Source organism: Lineus longissimus, chromosome 2 (assembly GCF_910592395.1).
Source record: "Lineus longissimus chromosome 2, tnLinLong1.2, whole genome shotgun sequence".
Taxonomy (NCBI): domain Eukaryota; kingdom Metazoa; phylum Nemertea; class Pilidiophora; order Heteronemertea; family Lineidae; genus Lineus; species Lineus longissimus.
The window spans coordinates 20,351,896-20,362,409 of NC_088309.1; the positions used below are offsets into that span (position 1 = coordinate 20,351,896).

General features: G+C 38.2%; 1 protein-coding gene across 1 annotated transcript; it reads right to left on the reverse strand.

Moving 5' to 3' along the window:
* Positions 1-3,184: 3,184 nt before the first annotated feature.
* Positions 3,185-10,439, reverse strand: LOC135482787 (basigin-like). Its single transcript, XM_064763148.1, has 7 exons — positions 10,251-10,439; positions 9,470-9,760; positions 8,974-9,171; positions 8,476-8,568; positions 7,510-7,812; positions 6,658-6,787; positions 3,185-6,371 (listed from the first exon to the last, which is right to left on the reverse strand). The coding sequence occupies exons 1-7, from the start codon at positions 10,312-10,314 to the stop codon at positions 6,308-6,310; spliced, it is 1,143 nt and encodes a 380-aa protein (XP_064619218.1). The 5' UTR covers positions 10,315-10,439; the 3' UTR covers positions 3,185-6,307.
* Between the last annotated feature and the right edge of the window lie 75 nt (positions 10,440-10,514).

Genomic DNA, 10,514 nt, shown 5'->3' on the forward strand with positions numbered 1-10,514 from the left:
CTCTACCATTCTACCAGGATTCTCGTATCTTTACTGATAACATTTTTATGGTCGAAATATCATTTTTTTGGGGGGTAAAATTTCTTTGTTGTTGAAAACCTGCATTTTTGCGCCGCAAGTCTTGTGTTTCTTATAGTTATGTATCTGCATTAGCTGATGAGATTATGAAAGTGGACGTTTGAGGCAAACTGCATCATCTATTAAAGGACCACAACACAGAAGGTTCGTTTTGGTGATCGAAGAAATTGCCAGACGTGTTGTTCAGTTGGAACAGGGCCCAATACGCACGTGCAGGGGCCTGCTGGCAGTTGCTCATTATTTTTGGCACAAACTTGTTCAGTGGCAGGTATTCAAATAGCCTAGCTAATATAACACATAGGCTAAGTGGTTAATACTTAAACCTTGGTGCAGAAAAGGGCATGTGTGGCGAGAAGAAATCCGTTAGAAAAACTAATCTCAATTTCCTATAAATCTAAGTCCCAATCCAGTATTTGTCAAAGTATATGTAATAAAGTTATCGCACCAATACACATGGTTTAGTTCGCAAGCTTTTATAAAGCTATCCGTCATCATTCAGCTAAGTTGTGAAACTCAGTTCTTGTGAATATTTGAGACCTTTATTTCCCTTAATTTGAGAAGAGATTTCGCCATCCGAAAATGAAGGCTGCTCTTATGTTGGTCCTGGCTTTGGTCCTAGTGGTTGGAGTTCGTAAGTATTTGACACTGTTTGTCCCTCTAACAAAAAACGTTTTCGTCTCTGATTGTGACCAATGGGTTTCAGTGTATGCTCCACAGTGCGACTGAATTAGACGCATAAACGCAATTTAAGCTGACTATGTAGTACATGTATATATGATATTGATATAAGTCTATGTATAACACCGACACCTTGTCATGCAAAGACTTCTGGTTGTTAATTTCTGTTTAATTTCCCAACTTTTCAATTCGTCGATCCAACTCATATCGTGCGCGATCGCACGACTTGTGAATTCGCCCCTTCATACTTGATTCCGATTTTTCAATTTTGTCGCAGTTCGGCTGAGGGGCATTCCATCATTGTCGCATCATTGTTCCAAAAGCTACCTGTACCCGAAGCTTCGGGCGGTTAACCTTGTTGCCTCAAAAAAAGACAAGGAAACGAAGACAAGACAAATTTGGCTTCGCATCGTTTCTCGAGCAGGGTCTGTGCCATAGCTTTCCTCGTCTGATACTCTTGTTTTGATATGCATTGTATTGTCTCTGCTCTGCATTGTGCTTTGTCTTGTCTTCGTTAAATTTGTTTTAGTCTTCGTTTCTTTTGTCTTTGTCTTCATTTCCTTGCCTTTATTTGCGGTATTAACGGCCTATACACCTTTCCAGATTCCTATGACTCCCAGTGTCAAATGGAGGCCGACCCAGGCCCGTGCCGCGGTAACATCATCCTCTACTACTTCGACACAGAGACCGAGTCGTGCAGACTCTTCACCTTCGGGGGGTGCAAGGGAAATGCCAATAGGTTCCCCAACAAGGCAGCTTGTGAGGAGGTCTGCATGTACAAATCAGTATACGATGAGAAGTAAAGTTGACGGAAGATATTTTTCCAGGAATGAGCCAGTACCGACTCATGACGACTAAAGATGATAATGGATACAGGTTTCTCTTCTATATGTCACCTTTCAACGGATTCACGTCTTCAGACGTTTCCTTTTTCTTCACTTTGTGTGAATGATTCTTTACAAGATGGATTATCAAAACTAATGTTAAACGAGAAACAAAACGAAACAAAGCGGCCCACAGCGTAACAGTGCTGGTCAAAATAACATCGCCAGTGGTGCCGCGCACTCTCGCATGTTTTTTATTGCCCATAGCTTATTTGTGATGTTTTTACATGTATTTGTATTTATTTATATCCGGCTTGCTGTACCAGAGGTCATGTCATATACCGCATGTGTGTCTTCGCCCGTGTGTCTCCACTACATGTATATATCGAACCTAGTTATCCTCTGTCGGGCTCACGATGGGGTCCTTAGAGGGGGATGCAACGTGAAAACACCAAGAGACATGATTTCATACATATTGCCCATGGTCATCTTGTGCATTTGGAGTAAATCGGATCATAAAGGTAAAATTGGCTGTGTCGTCATTTCATTACACCACCACCCTCCGGAAGGGACCGCTTCAACCATGGACACCAGAGTAATGAAGAAAACAAATAGTGGACTACCTTTGCACTAACGAGCAGCCGTCTTGTGTTTTTTGTTTCATTGTCATCTGTCTTCGAATAGTGTGATCTCAATGATTGTGCCAAATTCGTTATCATCAGTTATTGCTGTCTGTATTGTATATATTGTACGGAAATAAAATTTTCCCATTTGAATCCCAGCACTTCACTTATAGTCTTAGTCTCATCTGACATAACCCCTTATTTGGGCAAGCTGCGCACAACCTACACTCTGGTGCCACTTAAGCTGCATTTCCGTCGATCGCAATCAGGCTTTATTGGAGACAGTTTTGAAAGGTCGACATTTTCAATTTGTGAATCTTAACCAGTCTTTACTTGAGACAGTTTGGATGAATCGCAATAAAGTTTTACTTGGGGACAGTTTTGAAGACAAGAGGTCCTGCATTGTGAAACACAATTAGACTTTAATGGAGACAGTTTTGAAAAGAAGACATCTTGCATTGTAATCAGGCTATACAGTGTGCAATTGTGAAGATCAGGCACCCTCCATTAATGTATCATAATCCATCTTTATTAGGAATGGTTTGAAGGCAAGATATTTTGCATTTGTCGATTACTGCATGTTACTTGGGACAGTTCTACTAAGAAGATGTCCTGCATTTGCGTATCATGCTCTGGCTTGAAAGTGCAGGGGGTTTTATGACAGGATGTTGTGCATTTGTTGATCACAATCAGTTTTGACCAAGGACAATTTTCAGCACCTGCATTTGTAGATGCCATTCTTTCTCGAGTGGAATGCATGTTAGACACTGCTCAAATGCTCTCTGCTCGCCCTCGCTCCACTGTCATCAGTGTCAGTTGTAGTTTGGGCCGACTTAGCTTCTCTATGAGGTGCCAAATGTTTCCTAGGCGGGTTCCTTGGTCAGCAGGATTTGCCTTATAAGCACTTTGATCTCGGTGCCCTGTCAGGATCAAGTTAAGCTAAGCCATATACTACTACCTAACAAAAAAGGACCATTATTTTTACATCTACATGAATTTATTATACATTATGATATTGACAACATTCTATTGGCATGAAACAACAAAAATTACAACAATCCCAATTAATATATAGGTATTCGTTACATTACAAGCAAATCTCCAAACTGTTGTTAATGAGGGAAATGTTTGATTAGAAAGGGTATCAACAATTTTATCATCAAATATTATGAATCCAGAATTCTACAAGTTCGTGCAAGTATGAACTTATCACAAAGAGAAACAAAATGCAATACAACATGTAAAACATGTGAAACAAATTCAGCCACTGGAACAAGTTGGGGGTATGCCTAATCGGCACCTGACATATCAGTGCCAATAAATTACTGGTATTACCTAAACGGTGACCAATTACTTATACGGTTCGACATTGTTTAGTAACAAGTATAGGGAATGACTTGATTATGAATTTAAAATGTCCAATATTAGATGATGACTTCTTTTGCATATCATTTGGCTGTAAATACAACAAAAGATCTTCATCAACTCCCTTATCATTGAGAAATAACCCAAAGAGAATGAATAATACAGACTTTCATTATCATTTTTCCAATTGTGTATGTGACACAGGTTTTTGTTTCCCAAACAATGCTTTTAAGACTAGGTCAGGAACTCAAAGGTACAATCTGTGCCCATGAACTTATCGTGACCCAGAAATAAAACAGTCAAGTGAGTCATTATGTTTGTGTACACAATTCTATGTAACAAATTGGCAATAGTCTGAAGGTATTACTGTGTATCATGTACAGGCATAGACATTCTACATGAATAACTTAGACCTTGGTGATTTTACTGAAGTTATCATGGACATGCTAAAGACAACAGAATATATCACTAAAATGCTCTTTCTAACCTGCCTAACCTACATGGTACACCAAGATATACATTTGAAAAATTACACACAGATCATTTTTAAGTGAAATATTATGTTTGTAATGATTAATTAGTTTATCTAATGCCCTAGCAAGAACCTTAATTTGATTGTGCCAATATAAGACAGTCAAGCATTTACTGAATACTCAAGACAGACTTCAATAAACTTATTTGACTAATCTGACTAAATGACAGTGAAATTGAGATATCAATGAATGAACAACTGAATGGCATCACAGTCACTTTACATGCCGATTGGTGATGCAAGAATAAAGGCATTTATAACTAGAAAATAAACCCCCATGGTCACAGGTGAATAATTCTGATATATGAAGTTATAACTTGCCAAACAATTGGAGCATGACCATTTGCCTAGAACAATAATTGTCTCAGAGTCTTGCTGTCACACACTCACACAAGGCCAGGACTTAAGACGTGATGGCTTGGCAAAGCAGCTTTACTTTTGCTCTCTATCTAGAAATAACATTACACTTTCAGCCAAAAGATGATTTTAAAGTGTCTCAAACTCACACCACCACACTCAAAGACGTACAAAACAAAATATAATCATAAATTATGCTATTGATCAATAAAAGAAGTGTATAAGAGGTGCAGAAATAACCAATACTTGCTGGACTTTAAAATGACGCGAAGCATTAGTTGTCAAATGGTAATGCACTTCATGTACATTTACGTCCATTCCTCTCGTTTTCAAAGTAAGTGTACAAAGTCCAGTTTATAGGACTTTTATCATCATCATGGAGGAATACAAAAAAAGCAGTTCTTGCCCTGCATTTTCAAAATACGAGTCTTTATGAAAAAGTCTTGGCTGCTTAATTTCCAAACCAGTCCCAAGAGAAAATGTACATTTTCATAACGATGTGGAGTACAAGTTAGTTTATTACAAAACTGACTATGACAGATTTCATTCTTTTTCAAAAGATATCATACTCTCAAAGTTCACCTTTACCCTTGGCAGGTCAACCTGCCTGAATATCAAATATTTTGTCAAGTGCACCAACAGTAGGACAAGAAAATTGTTGCTAATCTTTTTACATATAGTGCAACAGGCCAAATAAGTGGACAGGATCTCTTCCGTTAAGTATAATTTCAAACCAATGAAAGATTTCAGACCAATAACCTTAATTAAAACAGTTTAGAGCTCGAGACTCCTTCGAGTTTGTCCAACATAGACTTGTATAATACACTATGTACAACTATCACACCATTTCGTTCCACATCTAGATAAACATCCGTAAAAGGGTTAATTATGAATTCTGCACAATAAGCATTGGACTGCAGGCAGACTCTCGTTACTGTAGTTCGCACAATGTTCAGAAATCTTTCATATTTCTCTAATATCTGTATTTTGGTGAGAATTTTAAGGAACTACAGTTTTGGTTTGCGGTGCCATTTTTCTGACAGGCAAGGTTATATTGTTAGACAGTGTGAAAATTCAAAATTAACCTAAGGATCATGCACAGTTCAGCAAAAAAGAATGTCAGCATTATCTAAACAGAGGCAGAAAGAATTTATACATTCATCAATGAAAGTTCTTTTCACACCAACTTTACAACTTGACTTGATAACAATCTACTCTACTTAAAACATAGATATTCACAATTTGAAAGATTCTAAACTACTTATGGGTACAAAATATCAACAATCTTGATTGCTGTTACAACTGTCACTGTCATCCCAGAACTTCTCACTGGAATTACACAACACCACTGGCCTATTTCGCAAGGAGCTTAACCTGTCCTTCAACAAATCTTCAAATAAAATGTGCTACTTGGACTTGTAAACTCCCCATTTTCAATTTAAAAGGAGGAGTTTCCTTGTAAAATAGACACTGGTGCTACCTCCTCTGATATTGCATAACTACGGTATAACAGACAGGACAAATACCCCAAAGTACACATGTACAACTATTAAAGTCAGGTGGGTTGGGGCAAAACTTGGATCAGAAAAGATCAACTTATATATATTAATTTATATACCGGTAGCTACTTTCATAGGGATGTCATAAAGTCCAGGAAAAATATGTCACGATTTATTTCACAACCATTTTCTGGAGTGTGGAGTTCAACAGATAAACTTTCTACACTTTTGAACTATTATTTTTCTATTAACTAGATTTTTCCTGATTTATGCATTTTGTACACTCTTAGTGACACTGTAAAGACCCCACATATTTTCTTAATTCAGTTCCCCACTGTAGTTCATTTAATCCTAGGCTTTAATATTCTTGTTCCTCTTTCTCAGATCATCATCTTTGTGGTCATGGGAGTTGGTTCTGGAAAAAAAGAGATATTTTCAAAAATATTTCAAGAAATATTCAAATGAATTTTTGACACATGCAAACTAACACACCACAAGAGGAATCCCAGCCAGATTTCTTTAGTTAAGCCCAATATCCAACAGCACTCAGGCCTATTTTAGTTCACCGATCACAATTGATCAGCAACAGATCTGTTAACTCTTAGTTGGTTTTCAAATGTCCATAACCAGCCTTAAAATTTGTGTATCGGATTGCACTTTTGATATGTGTCACCTTGGTTTGAGCTGAGGTCGACACTTACTTTTGAACATCGGGGGAGTCATCCTCTTCATGACGCTTGCCACGTTTCTTCTCATAGATAAAGATGATGACACACAGAATGACAACTTCGACGACGATTCCAAGGAAAGGCCATAGAGCAGCATATTTGTCTGAAAAAAAAGAGGTTAATATATACCGTTTAGTGATGAGAGAAGACCATTTGGGAATGATATCATATTTTTCCGTGTATTGTTACCACCCTTAATGGTCACATTGAAGTGCATACAGTTTTGTTGTGTTGTTTTGCAAATACATGTACTTAAACAATTTCGTGCTGTGACAACGACACTAAAATGGGTCACTGCATAATGAGCGTTGACCCACACAATATTTTTGGCTGTCTAATCAATAGAGTGTCAATCATGGCAGAACAAGATTGGAAATGTAAATATAAATGACACACCAGAGGTTCAGAATTGACTGAAAAGGTGACTGTTCAGCATTTTACTTTAAAGTCCAGGTGTAGGTGCCTTACACTCCAAATGCAGTGCATTGGCCTCATCCTACTATTAACCACTCCAAGAACATGTAGTGGTGGGCTTTCTGGAGGTGTGCACATACACCACAAAGAAATTTTGCAGTTGCCAAGCATTGTTACATGTATAATGAATGCAGTTAGTCTGAAGTCCTCCTGAAGAAATAAGTTTTCTTGATGAAAACATTTGTTTCCTAAACTGTTTTTTGTCTCTCCCTAAAGGTTAGAGAAACCTGGCTGAAACCTTGCACGAACTACCCAAAGCAAGATTAAAGAACTAGGGGGAGATGAATTATTCCCTCAATTTGACAACCAAGACAGAGGGCAAACACATTTAAATGGACAAAAGTGACATACCTTTGACTCGCACCAAAATTGTGGCACTGGTGGAATTGAATTCATTTGTTGCCCTGCAGCCATAAGTTCCAGCATCTTCCATCACAAGTTCTGAGATTTCCAGCTTAGCGTTAGGGATGCCATTTGCAGCTGAAATGATGGTCCTATTCTCAGCTCCGCTAAGTGGCTTCTCTGTCTCATCGTCCATGACTCTGAACCATGTGATTGTTGGGATGGGGTAAGCGAATGCCTTGCATTCAATCTTGACAGTGTCACCCTGGACGAGGTTCTTGGAACGGTCAAAGTGGTTAATATATGGCGTGGCTGAAAAATATATTTAAACTCATTAGAATAACTAAAATCTTTTTTAACTACAATGCATTTTTAGAAGAATTTAGATAAATGGCTTTACTAGTGGGCATCCACTGCCATCGGCATAAAAAGACACAGCCAAAAGTTACATGGCGTTCCCTTTTGAATTACCAAACCTTCACATTCCACTGTTGCCATGGCGCAGGAAGTACTATTGACTGGACTAAAATTTCTGTATTTATGTCCCATATCCATTGCCTGATTGATTAAACAGTCAAAACAATAGGAGACCTACATTCAAGTACATGTACAATGACTCACTCACTTCGCACCAAATTTAACCCGCTAATTAATGAGACAACAACGACCATTGTCGACACAATAGTACTTATTCATATTGTTGTCTGTGTGAAGGGTCAAATGACAGATTATTCTGGTCTCAATTGTCTACTTCAAATCATTCACAACGAGTCAATCTTTCGAGTCCTGTGATGTGCAACAGATCAGCACTATCCTGCAGATGACAGTGCTCATCTTTTTGTGAATAATGAGTGTTTTGAAAAATAATTCCAACTGTCATGTTGAATACCTAAAAATTATCCTGCAGCAAGTTTCAGGCCAAGGTCACACAGGCATTGAATGGCATAGCCTCTAAACATCACCTAGCATACTTACATTCAACAAAAGCAGACCCAGTGACGTTGACATTTGGAAGTTCCTCTTTATCAGGGAATACAACACAATCAAACTGCCCAATGTTGTCACGAGCTAATGAGAAGAATTATATAGAATTATATATGTAAGCTATCAGTGCAATATGGTCATTGTCCAAAAAGGAAAAGTCTTAGTTCGGTCTTTCAAAACATTTTAAGCAAGAACTTTTAGTTCTGCAAGTGCTCCAAGAGATCGATCGACCTTCGTACAGTACAGAGTGCAATAATGCATCTGAATGATGAACTCGAGGAGAAGGCAACACAGGTGATTCAATCCAATAAGATGGCTGCAGGCCATGTGGCATAGATCCAGTTACGCACAACTTAAAATTCAATATTGTCAAGTTAGGAATGGAAACATCATTAGAAAATTCAACATCGTCAAGCTACATGTAGGAATAGGAACAGCATCAGAAAAAAGGAGGTGATGTTCACCAAGTGCATAATCTATTCAACTTACTAGCTTCATTGATAGTAATGGTATCATCAACTCTACTGATGTTGTATACAGTTTCTTCTTTGCCACTGCCATTGGCACCATTAACCAACTCTTTGCCTTTCCTGTACCACATCAGAGAGTAACCATTCAACGTGCCAACAGAGCAACCAACCGTTACTGTATCAAGTTCGTTCTTCAAGACATCATTTTTACCAGTAACTGTGGATAAGAAGTGAGAGAGATGTACCATTTCTGATCTGTTTTATCAAGATGAAGTGCAAGTTTAAAAGAATTAATCACTCCACCTTCAGACGAAGTGTAGTTCAAGGGCGAGATTGTTTGATGAATACAAAAAAATAAGATAGCCTATGATCAGTCAATGGATATTTACTCCAATACAAGTTTGTGCTGTAAAATGTAGAAAGAAAATACATTTTAAACATTACTAAACTTTCAAATCCTTTTAATTCAGCTTTTTTTAAATGTCACTTTGTGGTGATTGCACAACAATACTTACTGTTAACAACAAGGATATTCATGGTATCTCGGGCAGCTTTGTTTTTCAATTCACAGATATACTGGCCAGAATCGGCTATTGATACCGATTTTGATAATTTGACTTTGTAGATTCCTCCTTCAAAATATGACCTAAACCCTGGGGATCCGTCTCCAAATGTTTTGCCAGCATTGAATCTAAGCTCACTCTCTGAAGAGGTGTGATATTCTAAATAAAGTTTATCATTTGGTTTCAAGAATAGTCGAGTTACTGAAGGCTTTGGGCTAATTCGTGTTACTGTATCTTGTGCAGCTGAAATGAAACAGACAAACAATCTTGAGTTTTGAGCGAGAAGAAGCTTATCAACAGTTACTAGTATTGGAGACAAACACCATCACAATGTCATGTATAGTTCTTAAGCTAGCACCATACCAATAGTCACTTACACACCAGTCGGAGGAAGTCACTGCTAGTGGCATAGTGCTAGCCAAAACCAACCTCAATAGGCCCTATAGGGACAACGATAGAACAAGTGGTATGCGACCATGTGATGTGGTCTTTTCTTTACTGCTGCTTCATGCTAGTTGATTCTGGCAATGTGAGTATTTTAAGATACTTTGGACTACCTAAGAGGCCCAAGTAATAAAATAGGGCGTGATGAAATAAAACATGTAAAGAAGCCATTCCTCGGTCGGCCATGTTGTCAGCTGATTTCTACTGTACATCCCATGTACATTCACAGTCGTTGCATACAAATCAAAGACAGGTTGCCGAGGAGAAAACTCATCATTTTCACACTCACCTATAGCTGACACCAATATCGCTAGCGTGCATATTTTTATGCACAATGATTCTCTGAACATCATTCTGAGAGAATATTATGTTTTACACGATCAAAATTGAAGAAGTTCGAAGAAAATTGAAGGTGTTTGTTCCAACCCCTGGACAAATCTTACGGAAGTCGGTAGACAAATCGGACGATCACACACGTCACATGACCATGTCGTCATTCGGTATCCGGTCGTTTCGCTTCCTGACTTTTTCGCCCCCAGTCGTTTCGCTCCAA

Coding starts and splice junctions, on each gene's coding strand:
- LOC135482787 (XM_064763148.1), bottom strand. CDS start 10,314: ATGATGTTCAGAGAATCATTGTGCATAAAAATATGCACGCTAGCGATA. Junction 6,788..7,509: donor AATTTTGGTGCGAGTCAAAG/GTATGTCACTTT, acceptor CTTTTTTTTCAG/ACAAATATGCTGCTCTATGG. Junction 6,372..6,657: donor GACTCCCCCGATGTTCAAAA/GTAAGTGTCGAC, acceptor CTTTTTTTCCAG/AACCAACTCCCATGACCACA.